Source organism: Rhinolophus hipposideros (genome assembly GCF_964194185.1).
Source record: "Rhinolophus hipposideros genome assembly, chromosome: 5".
Classification (NCBI taxonomy): Eukaryota; Metazoa; Chordata; class Mammalia; order Chiroptera; family Rhinolophidae; genus Rhinolophus; species Rhinolophus hipposideros.
Window position 1 is genome coordinate 50,748,778 of NC_138051.1, and position 14,711 is coordinate 50,763,488.

A 14,711-nucleotide genomic window follows, 5' to 3' on the forward strand; every position below is an offset into this window, starting at 1 on the left:
GATGGTCCCTCAGGGGCCTTGCAGCTGGAACTTTGGAGGACGTCTCCGCCTTGGGTGAGGGGGCGCCACGCCATAGACCGGGCCTCCCAGGCCCCGTCCTGCACGTTACCCCAGCCTCTCACCGAAGGCTAACCCGTCACGCAGGTTTCGACTTAATTTCCCATCTTAGAAACACCTTCCTTGGTCCTCACACCAATCTTACTATTACTATGGTTTTATTACTACTTGATTCATGTCTGCCCCCCTCCACCCACCGGTAAACTCCACAATAGCAGGGGCTGTGGCTATTTGCCGAGGTCACGGGGGCCCTCAGTAAATACTTTTTACATTCAACACAGGACGGGATGGACAGAGAAACGACAGCCGGCGCGAACGCACGCCCCCCCCCCCGGGGCGTGACGTCATCGCCCGTCACTTCCGCTCCTCCGGGCGCCCCCTTCTCCTTGTCCGTGTTTATTTCCGGCGTTTCAATAAAGCTCGATTCGGCTCGAAGAAGACCTGTCCTTCCGGGAAAATGGCGGCTCCCGCTCGTGCTCCGCAGTCCCCGCCGGCCGCAGATCCGGTGCTGGCAGCGGGCGCTGCCGCGGAAGCCGAGTGCCCGCCGCCTCGCCAGCCGCAGCCCCCGCAGAATGTCCTCGCAGCCCCGCGGCTTCGAGCCCCAAGCTCCCGAGGGCTTGGGGCAGCGGAGTTTGGCGGAGCTGCGGGAGATGTTGAAGCGCCAGGAGAGACTTTTGCGCAACGAGTAAGCTTGGGTTCCGCCGAGTCACCGCCAGGCTCCTCCGGTTCAGGTTCCCAGGGACGCGCCTCTCCCTTCCCCCACCCCGTCCCGTCCCTGGAAGGTGACCTTGTCTCCGAAAGCCCCGTCCCAGTCCCCGCGCGGGCGGACGGCCTCCAGCCGCAGCGCCGCGCGCGTCCCGGCCCGGCGCGCACCGCCTGTGCGGGGGCTCGCTGCGGAGCGGCGTGTCGGCACCAGCTCCTCTAGCTCCTCGGTGGTGTGTCGGCTCAGCCTCCGTGTCGGTGCCCCGAAGGAGGCTCTGTACCGAGAGCCTTTGTTCCCCACCCCCGCCCCCGTATCGTGCCCCAAACATCGGCCAGTTTCATCCCGAGGTGCTATTTTTATAGGAACCGTTGGAAATGGAAAGAGGGGCATTGAGCAGTGGTTTATTAGGCAGAGAGAGTTGAACTTTCATTCAGTTGGCAGACAGTGCGTTTTAGCAGGGAAACGATATAGTGAAAGTGATTTTTTTTTTTTTTTAGGAAGCCTAATGTAGCAGGTTGGTGCAAGGTGCTTTGAAGGAATAAGAGGCAGAAGACAGGAGGAGGATATTTTCAAAGACTTTGCCAACAAGGAGTTTGTAAGAAAGTGAGCTATAAAAGTAGTTGAGGAGTTGGGGGAACTTCATCAGACTTGGAATAATTTGGATAGGTTGTTGACAGGTGGCTGAGTATTGCCGCCTGTATGGAGAACTATTAATCACAGGGAAACTGGGGGAGGGGAATAGATTCCAGGCTGACTTCACGTAGGGCGTGCTGAGTTGAAGGGAGAGTTAATTGTATCTAGTTAAAAGCTGGAGAAGTGGTCATGAGGCTCGAGAGAGGAGAAAGCTGGGAAAATAGAGGAATCTCAACGGGAGGGAGGTTAATAGTTGAAATTGTGGGCATGAAAGTAGTGTGGGAGGAAGAATAGAGGGCCTGACAGGTAACCTTCCCTCCCCATTGTATGGCTAAAGACAGGGGGATCAGAAAAGGAACTCTGTCACTCAGCAGAAAGGACAAATGATCACGTGGGGGCTTCCTAGTAGAAGCAAATATTTTGACTTTGTGAGAGTGGATTTTTAATTTGTAGCAGCGAATTAACTTGTGGTGTCAGGACTCCTTTCTATGCATAAGTTTTATTGAGTATTCTAAAGAATTCTTGTTTTATGTGTGTTGTATCTGTGGACATTTGTCAGTGTATTGGGAATTACAAGTGAGAAATCATAAGCACAAGTAAACACAAGTTCATACATTCTGTTAGCCAGCAGAGCAATGGTAATCACATGTCCTGTGGCCTCAGGAAAACTCCACTGTACCCATGTGAGACAAGGAGAGTGAAAATGGTAAACAGTGTCTTAGTAGTACTATGAAAATACTTTTGACCTTACAGATCTATTCACCTCCTCTCCCCAGGAAGGCCTTAGAGATCATACGTTAAAAACTGGTGACTTTTGGGATGTCTCACATGAGTATTACATGCTTAAAATACTTTTGCTGAAATTCTAATTAGATGAGACAAAATGAGGCATATTCCCTATTCTTCCTTGATCCCCTTGTTTTTTTGGGGGGTATTTGGATAATGACTGTCTTATTTCATTCATGTTTCGGGGCAGTTGGAAATCAGATTTTTGACTTACAGATTGATTTTTCTCCCTTTGAAGATAGTGCTTTGTCATTATATCTCAAGTTTAAAAACATGGCTCTAATGTATACGTGTGTTTTTTTTTTCCATTTGACAGAAAATTCATTTGCAAATTGCCCGACAAAGGTAAAAAGATCTTAGACTCTGTTGCCAAACTGAAAGCTGCCATTGCAGAACGTGAAGAAGTTATGGGAAAAAGTGAACTGTTTCATCCTGTTAGTTTAGACTGTAAACTAAGGCAAAAAGCAATTGCCATTGTTGAGATGGACACGGATAAATTCCAGAATTCTGACCAGATACTTGATACTTTATCACCAGTTCCTGGCTGTTCCTCTGTAGATAACATCACATCATCTGAAACAACCTCACAACAAGGACTTGTATCTTCTACCCAGAAAGGCGATGAAGAGGCCCCAGAGTCGGGGTACGCAGTGAACAAGTGCCCAGCCTCCAACGACAGAGCCAGTGCACCTTCCTTATCCGAAGCTAGTGGGCATCTCCCTCAGCATCGAGTGTCAAGTCGAGCAGAAGATAATTCTAGCGGCTCTGACAGCTTGTTTATCGATAGGTTACAAAGGATCACAATTACAGACCCAGGTGAACACCGCTCAGAAGAAAACCGGAGTACTGAGAACTTGACAGGCCTTTGTAGTGAGACGCAGAAGAAGCCTCATTACATGGAAGTGCTAGATATGCGCGCCAAATACCCAGTGCCCTCGCCACATAAATTTAAAACCAATGTGTAAGTACCATCAAAAACAGGCCAGTCACGGGAACATACTATTTGTAAAACTCAAAGAATTGGGAGAATGCTTTAAGTTCAGTGGACTTTGTGTGAGAACTACTTGTAGTGAGGAATGAGCATATTGTGGAAACAGTGAGACCAGCCTGACTGGAGTGGAGGCTTCATGTTGAAAAATACTTTACTATTTAGCCAAATAATTGAAAAGGTTTTAAATAGCAGGTGGAGTATTAAATTTCAGGACACTTACTCAGTATTTCATAATAAACACAGCGAATTTACTGTGACTCCTTTTTTCCAGAACCATTTTCAGGTATGCAGTTCCCCCTTTGATTAGACTGTCAGCTAAGGAAAAAGGAATTGTAGGAACTGGTAGACTTCTGCAGCAAAAAATATTTGTGTGCTCACTTTTTGTGTAAGCAGCAGGTGCTACGGTGACACAGAAGTAAAGAGTCTGCTCAATGAGTTTAGGTTCTGTAAGCCTGCTCAAGGTAAGGTTTACATACACACTTAGAAGAACATTAAACTCCATAGTAACAACTTTGGGGTAAGGGAGCTGAGAAGGGTTAAAAGAACTGAAAACAGATTGCAGGTAAACTAACCCTGCTTCTAAATTCCTTTTCACAGTTTGTTTCTGTTATCTCCTGTAAAAGATAAGCTCTTTAAAGAGAAAAGGATGTTATTATTTGCAAATGTAACATTCAAATCAGGTACCTGCCCAGACTTACTAGGATGTAAATAGATTTAGGAGGATGTAACATCACATACAAAGTTGAAGCACTGCTGCCTTTGAAAAACTGAAAATCTCATTAAAAATACCTAAAACCATTTTTTAAAATTATTATAAAGAGACTTTAAAGTTGAATCCTACCCCACCATTCCTTATTTTTAACCTCAAAACATTTTATTTTTCTATCTAGAAAATCAGGATTATATTACATTAATTTTTAGTTAGGAATAAAAACTAATCTTTGATTACATAACCTCATTGTGTGCAATGAGATATGTTTCCTCACTACTGGAAAGACAGAAGACCAGAAGCATTGTCTTAGTCAGTAAATACCCTGATCCCAGTTTTGTATTGTAGTTATTTAGCTGGAAGAGGGAGAGGTGTAAGGGAATGGCAGTGAGGGCTACCAAGGGTTAAGGAAGTTGAAGAGAAAGGGCTCAGGGAATCCTGGGCCTTGACAGTCAGTAGGCCATAGGCCAGTGGGGATTGAAGGGCCCCAGGCATGAGCCCCTTGGAGATTGGAGAGTGGGGTAAGGTAGTGTCCTTTGGCTCCTTTTCTGCTCTTCCTTTGACCTCCTACATGCTCTTCTGGCTCCATTAACACTTGGCTGCTAGAAGCTGCCCCTCACCTGCCTTTAGCTCGGGTCTTTCTAGAACTTCAGACTTGCACGGCCAGTTACCTATGTAACACGACCATGTGGGTGTCTGTGGCACCTTGGGTTTATCATGTATGAAGGAGAACTCATTTCTTCCCACACAACTTTTTCCCATATTCCTTAAGTTAATAGTGCCCCCTCCTAGTTTTTTCCCCCAAGGTGTCTTCCGTTGTCCTCATCTCCGTATCTGTTAGCCATGAAGACCTAAATAATATATTCCTTGACCTTCGTCTCTAATCATTTTTATCTTCATCCTCTCTCCTAAGGAAAGACTGTCATCCCTCTCTTGGGCTGTAACTGGTCTGTTCCGGCCTCTAGGCTTTACCAGTCCATCTTCTCCACTGCTGCCAGAGTGAAATTTATAAAATGCAAATCTGAACCTGTTACGTAGAATAGAACTCGCCACTGTCTGGACCCGCCTGCTTCCCAGGCTTATCTTGCTGCCTTTTCTGTGCTCTCCACCTCTTGCACTTCCTGTGTGCTGCAGCCAAGTGCCCCTCACTCCCTGCTGGGGTGCCCTTCTCCCCTCCTTTACATGGTGAGCACTTACTCCAAGACTCCTCAGACTTCTCTCTTTTGAAGCGTTTCTGACAACCTCCCTGCGTCCTGTTAGAACTGACCATTTCCTTCTGTAAGTTCCTGTGTACTATGTATAGATGTGTATCACAGTACCTGTGGTACCTGTGGTAAATTGCACTGAAACTTGACAAGTTTATTTCCCTCTACTGGACAGAAAGCCCCTATACAATTTCTTTTTTTTAAATGAAAAGATAGCTTCAGTTCAACTATGAGGTTTGAAGAGAGAAGGAAAATGTCAAGAGCCTATCTCTCTATACTCTATTAACAGAGGTGCTAATTTAAATACTCCTGTTTATTTGAAGTAAATATTTTCAAAAGGTAGATACTTACTACCAATGTCAATATCAGTAAGTGGCTTACTATGACTTTTGTAAAACAGTTGCTAAAATTAAAGGCCGCTGTCGTGTTTGTGAATGTTGTAAATGTGTATCTATAAAAAGAAAGTAGTCTGATGGTATAACGTAAGTTTTTCCTTCAGGTTACCTTCACGACAAAATGATCCATCTGGTCATCAGGAAAGAAGAGCATCTCCTGTTTCCTCAGAGGAAAGGCGGCGCAGGGATAAGCAGCATCTTGATGACATCACAGCAGCTCGGCTTCTGCCCCTTCACCACATGCCTGCACAGCTGCTCTCCATAGAAGAATCTTTGGCACTACAGAAACAGCAAAAACAGAGTTATGAGGTATTTAAGAGTATGAATTGTTTCTTGTCTGTATGTTGGATGCTGCTTGCATAAGTCAGAGTTTACTCCAGGTAGTTGAAGGAGGATGGAAAACAAAAGGGATGAGGTGTTAGAAAAATGGTCATTTGATGCCATTAGCTCAGGCTTGGACCTCTAGTTTTCGGTCTTTCCTGCTAGACTTGCAGGAAACAGCTGGAGATGATCATAGCTACCTGCATCGTCACTCTGGTATTTACCAGGAAGTGGGAGGAGACTACTGCAAAATTTCACATCGTTACAGCCCCTGCTTTTAATATAATAGTAGTGTTGCTTCCTGTCTTCCACCTTGTAAAACTCATAAGAGAACTTCTCAGTGGTGGAATCTAACTGAGAACCCTGCAAAGAGAATCAAGGAAATGTGGTTTCCAGCTTCCATCTCCTGCAGTACGTGAGAACATGAAAGTGGTGAGCGAGCAATGTTGTGTTGCCAACAGACATTTGGACACTAAGCTTAAAAGCCTAATCTGCCAGTCCTTGTGAAGATAGAAGAATCTCCTACTTAAGTTTATGTAGCACTTTTTCTTCATAGATCTGTGTGTTCTGCATAGAACTTTAAACATGTATATTGACAATTTGTATACAGAATAACCAGATGGGAGGAAATAAGAGTGAGAACCACAGCAAGGAAAAATAAGGGCCCAATATACTCAGATAGCAATAATTTGAGCCTCCAGGAAAACAGCAACCTGACTTCCTGATATGCTTAGCTGGATTTTAATCAGATACTGATTTAAAAAATCAAGTATTGATTAATACAGTTAATACAAAACCAGGCTGTTATGCTGCTGTAGCTTTTTATAAAAGCTCAGTTGGCATGGATTGGAATTTTCAAGGCACTCTTTTTTAAAGCCATTTTTCTTCCTTTCAGTGCATTAAAATTATTGCCTACTTTCAGCTACAACATTGAGGAATTGTTCAAATTGTCTTAAATACCTGCCCTGAGACATTTTTAGGTTGAATTATACTCTCAGATTGAAGTTGGCTTCCATGGCAGTGCAGTAATAGTAGCTCCCACTTCAGTCTCCTGCTTCAGTCTTGCCATTCCATAATATTCACCGCCTGAGGGAAAGGACATAAAGAAGTTCAAATGGTATGGGAGGAAGCATGACAAAAGTGAAGAGCCAAATTAGGATGAGCATTGCCACTGCCATCAGTCGGTGGTGATGTCCTTGCGTGTATATAAGCACATTGTCAGCGTCTGAAATTTGCTTGGACTTTTTGTTGCATAGTAATTTCCATGGAACTTTATTTGGAGAAGGGTAGTCAGCTTTTTAGTATTAATTTTTTGATTTTCATTGTAGCACAGAAATGTTACTCTTAAGCCTAGAAGCCATGGTTTAATCTAGGAAAGATGATTCTGGCAGTTGGAGAATCAACACAGCATTCGTGGTGTTTGACATTTGGTAGCTCAGATTGTTCTGTGAGTTTGTACATACACATGCGTGTGCCCACATATTTAAAAGTCTATCCATGTTTCTAAGTATTGTAGTGCTAAGCTGATTACTGTTTCTCATGTAGAGGAGGGACATTGCCATGTGCTGTTTATTAAGGCACGTCTGTAACTACAACGAGCAGGCTGGTAGCTCTCCCCAGTATGATGAGCCGTGGTACCTGGTAGGCGCAACGGTCAGGCTCGTCACACTGCTGTAGCGAGCACTGAGAGCAGTGGTTTGCCCCTTTATTTCTGTTTCTGTTTAAATGACTTCCCAGCAAAAAATGGTAGACAAACGGTGTGAATGTGTAACTTTTTGCTTTACATTTTGTTTTCAAGGAGATGCAAGCCAAGCTCGCAGCACAAAAATTAGCTGAAAGACTGAATATTAAAATGCAGAGCTATAATCCAGAAGGGGAGGCTTCGAGAAAATACCGAGAAGTAAGGGATGAAGATGACGAGAAGGCCTCTGACGATGAGTTCTGAAGATGAGCATTGGGGTGATCTCCTAAGTCTGCCTGTTCACATGTCATTGTCTTAAATCAGTCTTTCTAACAAGTATCGAGATCAGTATCAGGCAGTGTTGAGGGAAAGAATTTTATAAAGTTACACAAAGGTAACTAAAAATAGCTCAGTATGTATTTCAGAAGATAACTTTCACATGTTTGAAAAAGTTTAATGTTTGAATATTGTGTTTAACCACAGTGTATTAAAGTTTTGCAGTATGTTGTGTGTTGTCTGATATTTTAGTACATAGTAGAGCACATTTTTTTTCTCTAAGCCAAATGAAAGCAGGTGACTGCTTTTTTCCGTATTCTTGCCTCTATCAAATAGCATTTATTACATGCCTTTCAGTGAAATATTTAGTTGTCCCTTGTATCACCTAAAATGAAATAGGAGGATACACTTCCCTCTTTCTTTGAGTAATGAAGGGAGCGGTCTAAAGAATTTTATGCACGTTTGCATGGTGTTATTGGATGTGAAATACTTAGGAGGACACTCATAGAAAATGCTTAAATGTTTATTTCCTTCTTCTGTCTTTCCTTGGAAGAATGTTATCTTTTTTCTGATTATGAATAACGAGTACAGTTGACCCTTGAACAATACAGAAGTTAGGGGTGCTGACCTGCCCAATCAAAAATCATGTATAACTACATACTTAGTTGATGCTGGAGGGTGGATAGTCTTTCGCAATGACTATATTTGCCCAGAGTAACATGAAGTGAAGTCTAAGATGACTGATGTAGCAGGTGAAAGGAGTAGCTGTTCTTACACTTGACCTGACTTGAGTTCATGGCTCTAGCAAATGATAGGTTCAGTTTGGTAAGAAAACCAATTTGTTTTTTTAGCTACAATTGAATTATTTTTAGTACATCGCTTTTTTCCCCCCAAAGAGGCATATGTAGGCTGCAGAAACTTCAATCTCATGTATACACGTTTATGTAACTTTAAAGGATTACATGGTTGTCTTCAGAGAAGTTAACACGTTATCAAAGATTTTGTCGAATCTGTTGGAGCCTTTTAAACAGTTTTGAAAGGAAGAATAAAAAATTAGAACTTCAAAATGTTAATGGTGATGTTTTACTGGTGCTTAATTAAATATAACTTGCTGTAAAAGAGACTTCTCATATATGTAATTTGACTGAAAATACATTTAGGTAAGATGCACAGGTGGTAGGAAAGGCTCAGCTCTGTGTCACACACTTCCAGGTGCAGCTACTGCTTTCCATCCCCGCATCGTCCCCCAGAAAGCAAATGTAAAATTATACTGAGCTAACAATTTCGTTATTTTTAGTTTTTAAAGCTAATAGTAAATTATTTCACAACAATTATTTGATGTTCTTTCATTATAGAATAAAACAATACATCTTATATCTGAAAAGCCGGATAATACGAAAGGGCTCACATGCCCATGCAGTCTCTTGTAATTCCAGAGACAGCCTCTGAACATCTGGGTATATGTACTTTTACATTTTTATGCATACCTATACATTTATATTTTCAATAGTCTGATCATACTATACATTAACTCATAGTCTGTTCTATATATTCTAAACATTTTCCCATATTAAATATTTTGCATTTTAGGTAGCTGCAGAATATTCCGTTTTATGGATGTGCCATAACTTTTAAAATTAACTTATTGTTTAACAATTTGTTAAATATAATGCAACTAAATAACGATGTGATCAACATCTTAAAAGATGAGAACATCTGCACGAAAAGGACATTTTCAGAAGATCCCTTTCCAGAAATGAAATTGGTCCGTGAAAGTTTTAAGTTATTGAGGATGTATCACTCATCACAAAGACTGTGTCCCTTTACGTTCTCAATAGCAGTATATCAAGTCCCAGAATTGAAAATTGCTGTTTCAAATCTTTGTAAATTGAATAGTTATCAAAAAGATTACCTTCAAAATGTGTTTGATCACTTAATGAAGGTTGAGTGGTATTTCATCTTTATTGACCATTTATATACATTCTTTTGAGCATTGCTTATTCATAATCTTTACGATACTCTCTTGGGGAGTTTGCCATTGTATTGGTTTTTAAGTTCTTTATCAATTAAGGTGCCCATCTTTGATCATGTATTCTTACTGTTTTAGTGTGTTATTTGCCTTTTGATACAGTCCATGGTTCTAGGGTGTGGAAGTTTTCTTTAGGGGTCTGCCCATGCAGTTGTGCTTGGGCATGCTTTCTCCACCCCGAGGATGGGTACGTATTTATCCTTATTTTCTTACAGTAATTTAAAGTTTTGTTTACTTTTATACTTACCTTTAGTTAAAAAGGTAATTTTTAATCCATCTCAAGTTTATTTGGGGATATTGTACGAAATGAGATTTAATTTTAATTTTTGCAGATAGTTGACCAATTGGATGGGTATGACAAACCACCATTTCCCCATTGATTTGTAACGCTGTAATAGAATATTTCCATGTGTCTTTTGGGTCTTGGACCAATTTCTTGGGCCTTCTAGTTTTCTCCACACTTTGATAATTATAGCTTTAATCAGCATTAGTATTTGGTAGTACAAGTACTTCATTCTTTTAAACTTTGTGAAATATAACCTACTGAAAAGTACATAAAACGTGTATTTTAATGGATAACGTAAAGAGCTATGTAATCACAAATCATGCAGAAAAGCTACTGCCAGAACTCCATAATCTCCCCGTGTGTCCCCTTGTGCTCATCCTTTGTCCCTCAAAGATAACTACTCTCCTGACTTTATGGTACTACCCTCTTCTTTTTTTTTTTTAAATATAGCTAACATACTATATTATATTTCAGATGCACACAATAGTTAACACTTATATACCTAAAGAAGTGATCACTATAGATCCAAGAACCATCTGTACTATTCTATTGTACTATTCTATCTACTGTACTATTCTATCATAATGTTGACTATGTTTCCTATGCTGTATGTTACATCCCCAAGACTGATTTCTTTTATACCTGGAAATTTAAACCTCTTATTCCCCTTCACCTCCCCCACCTTTAAAATTTTTCAATTACAGTTGACCTTCAATATTTCAGGTGTGCAGCACAGTGGTTAGACATTTATATAATTTAAGAAGTGATCCTCCTGACTAGTATCCACCTGGCTCTGTATATAGCTATTGCCATATTATTTACTATGTTCCCTATGCTTTAATCCCTGTGACTATTTTGTAACTACCAATTTGTACTTCTTAATGCCTTCACTTTCTTCACCCTGTCCCCCAACTCTCCTCCCATCTATTGCCCCAATAAATCTAGTACCCATCTAACACCATACATAGTTAATGCAATATTATTGACTTTATTCCTTATGCTTTACCCTACATCCCCATGACTACTTTGTAACAACCAATTTGTATTTCTTAATCCCTTCCATTTTTCACCCATTCCCACCCCCACTCTTTCTGGCAACCATTAAAATGTTCTCTATATGAGTTTGTTTCTGTTTTGTTTGTTTATTTTGTTCTTTAGATTCCACATATAAGCGAAATCACATTGCATCTGTCTTTCACTGTCTGACATACTGCATTTAGCGCAATACACTTCAGGTCCAACCATGCTGCCACAGGTAGCAAGAACCCATTCCCTTTCATGGCTGAGCAATATTCCATTGTATGTATGTACCGCCTCCTCTTTACCCATTCTTCCATCAAAAGACACCCAGGCTTTCTCCACATCTTGGCCATTGTAAATAATGCTGCAATGAATATATGGATGTACACGTCTGATCGAAGTAGTGTTTTGGATTTCTTCAGATAATTACCCAGAAGTGGGATTACTGGGTCCTTTTTTGTTACTTGTTATAGCCTTTGTTTTAATGTCTATTTTGTCTGCTATAAGTATTGCTACCACAGATTTTTTGTTCTTTGATTCCATTTTCATGAAATATCTTTTTCCTATTCCTTTACTTTCAGTCTGTGTGTGTGTCTTTTGATCTGAAGTGAGGCTCTTGCAGGTAGCATATGTAAGGGTCTTATTTTCTTACACGTTTAGCAACCCTGTCATTTGATTGGAGCATTTAATCCATTTACATTTAAAGTAATTGTTGATAGATATGTAGTTATTGCCATTTAATTAATTTATTTATTGTCTTAATGAAGTACCTCTAAGATTCCTCATAATACTGGTTTGACGGTGATGAATTGCTTTAGTTTTTCCTTGTCTGGGAAGCTCTTTATCTGTCCTTTGATTATAAATGATAGCTTTGCTGGGTATAGTAATCTTGGTTGTAGGTCCTTGCTTTTCATCACTTCGAATATTTTGTGCCAATCCCCTGCAAAGTTTCTGTTGAGAAGTTATCTGATAAGTCTTATGGAAGCCCCCTTGTAGGTAACTAACTGCTTTCCTCTTGCTGCTTTTAAGATTCTTTCTCTTTAACCTTTGGCGTTTTAATTATGATGTGTCTTGGAAAGGGCCTCTTTAGGTTCATCTTGTTTGAGACTGCACTTCCTGGGCTTGTATATCTTTTTTCTTTGCCAGGTTAGGGAAGTTTTCAGTCATTTCCTCAACTAGGTTTTCAATTCCTTGCTCTCCCTCTTCTTCCGATACCACTATGACTGTTGATATACTTGATGTTGTCCCATAGGCCTCTTAAACTTTCCTCTGTTTTCTTTTTGCCTATTCTGATTGGGTATTGTCTGCTACTTTATCTTCTAAGTCGCTGATTCAATCATCTGCTTCATCTAATCTACTGTTGATTCTAATGCATTCTTCATACTATTTATTATAGACTTTATTTCTGACTGGTTCTTTTTGATGTTTTCTACCTCCATTTTTTTTTGTTTTCTATCTCTTTGTTGAAGTTCTCTCTGAGATCATTGAACATCCTTATAACCAGTGTCTGGTAGATTGGTTGTCTCCATTTTGTTTAGTTCTTTTTCTGGAGCTTTGTTCTGTTATTTGGGAAATGTTTCTTTGTCCCCATTTTGGTTGCCTCCCTGTGTTTGTTTCTATGTAGGGCTGCTATGCTTCCTGGTCTTAGTAGAGTGGCCTAATGTAGTAGGTGTCCTGTGAGACCCAGTGGTACAATCTCCCTTGTCACCTGAGCACGGTGCTCCATGTGTGTCCCATGTGTGGGTTGTGTGTGCCCTCCTGTTGTAGGTGAGACTTGATTGCTGTTTCCATGTCAGTGGGAGGGATTGACCCTCAGGTTGATTGGTTGTGAGGACTGGCTGTGACTACAGTGGAGGCACTGTTGTGAAGGGGCTGACCCTACAGAGCAGGGTTTGCTTTAGTGGGGCTCTGGTGCCTGCCCAGTTTGCTCTGTGGGTGTGCCATCCTTGGAGATGGCTGGGTGATGTTCCAGTCTGGTCCAACGCTGGCCACTGGGCTACCAGCCCTGGGGCCTCCTGTGAGGGGACCTGCTACAGGCCAAGTTCCTACCTAGGGCTGCCTGGCATGAGCCACAAAGCAATCCAGAGATAGCTGCCTCCTGCACTGTGCTTAGAGGTGACTTGAGAGGCCAAGCTGAAAACCAAGGCAGCTGTTGCTAGTTTTAGGGCTGCTCAGCCAGAGGTATGGGACATGCTGAAGGCAGTTGCTGCTTGTTTGGGTTTTGTGAACCATTGAGAGATTTGAGGAAAGTCCTCAGCGTGAGCCAAGGCAGGCCGTTTGTATGGAATGCCACTGGAAGCAGCTTGGGTGGGCCTGAAAGTCGGGTGGGGCATGGTCTCAGGGAATCACTAGGGCAGGGCTGATGAAAAGTGGTAGCCAGTTTGATGGAGACTGAGTGATGACGTCTGCCTGTGTCTGCACGAAGGGAGGGAAAGGGCTCAACAAAGAAACAATGGCTTCCGCCAGCCTCTCCATCTGGGAGAAAGCTGCTCCTCTGGCCCTCGCCCTGAAATTAGGTAAGTCCATTCCTCCCCATATGTCCCTGGCACCTTTCAAGCTGCTGCCCCAACGCTGGAGCTCAGAGTGAGTGATTCCGTCAATGAGTAAGTCCATGCGCAGTCCTTTAAGAGTAGTGCCTGGGAATGAAGCTGCCCTCTGTCTCACTCAGCCACAATCTGTGCTAGTTTTCACAGCCAGAATTTATGGGGACTTCTCTCCTTGGCACTGGACTGGAGAGGGGTTGGGGAGGGGCTGGGACCCCTTGCTCCTGGGGGCCGGGGGGACCTCAGCGGCCAAGCTATCCCTCCCTATTTTTAATGGTCACACATGGCTGTGAGTCCAGCACGTTTAGCATGTCTGCCCCTCCTACCAGTCTCGTGGTCGCTTCTGTATGTCTGCAGTTCTAGTGCTTTGGTTCAGTTAGACTTCAGGCGATTCTCAGTAATGGTTGTTCTGTGGTTTAGTTGTAATTGATGTGGTCCTGAGAGGAGGTGAGCACAGTGTTTACCTACTCTTCCATCTTGACTGGAAAATCCTTCCTTCCTCTTTAAAAAATGGTTTTACCAGTTATATATGCAACAATATGATTAATTTGTTTTGCTCACTTTTGACATAAAAATGCAGTCATAGTGTATGTTGTGTCTGGTGTCTTTCACTCAAGATTGCTTATAAAATTCATGTCATGTGCAGGTGTGGTTTATTCATTTTCATTGTTGTGTAATGTGCCATTTCATTAATGCCACTTTATTCTACTGTGAAGTGCACATAAATTTCTGTAGGGTATTTTTCCTAGGAGTTTTAACTGTTGGAATATAAGATATGCACATCTTTAACAACATTTAACATTGCCACCACCCCCGTCTAGTTCATTACCTGTTGATAGAGTCAAATTTTAATTTTAGCCAATATGATCTTTTTATAATAGATGATAATTGTGGTTTTATTTTGTATTTCCCTAATTCGGAATGGCATTGAACATCTTCATGTTTATAGGTCACTGTATTTCTTCTCTTGAAAAGGGCCCATTCAAGTCTTTTGTCCATCTTTTTGTTGTGTGTTAGCTGTCTTTTCTCACTGATTTGTAGGACATACTTGATACTAATTATTATTTGGTTATATT

At 41.6% G+C, this 14,711-nt stretch overlaps 1 protein-coding gene across 1 annotated transcript; it reads left to right on the forward strand.

Moving 5' to 3' along the window:
• The first annotated feature begins 484 nt into the window (after positions 1-484).
• POLR2M (RNA polymerase II subunit M) lies at positions 485-11,193 on the forward strand. Its single transcript, XM_081049408.1, has 4 exons — positions 485-742; positions 2,496-3,140; positions 5,584-5,788; positions 7,599-11,193. Exons 1-4 carry the CDS (start codon positions 630-632, stop codon positions 7,743-7,745), a joined length of 1,110 nt encoding a protein of 369 aa, XP_080905534.1. The 5' UTR covers positions 485-629; the 3' UTR covers positions 7,746-11,193.
• The last annotated feature ends 3,518 nt before the right edge of the window (positions 11,194-14,711 follow it).

What these genes read in the sequence shown, in the direction of transcription:
- POLR2M (XM_081049408.1), top strand. Translation starts at nt 630, where the DNA reads ATGTCCTCGCAGCCCCGCGGCTTCGAGCCCCAAGCTCCCGAGGGCTTG. An exon ending in GAGAGACTTTTGCGCAACGA is followed by an intron (nt 743 to 2,495) that starts GTAAGCTTGGGT and finishes TCCATTTGACAG; the next exon opens with AAAATTCATTTGCAAATTGC. An exon ending in CATAAATTTAAAACCAATGT is followed by an intron (nt 3,141 to 5,583) that starts GTAAGTACCATC and finishes TTTTTCCTTCAG; the next exon opens with GTTACCTTCACGACAAAATG.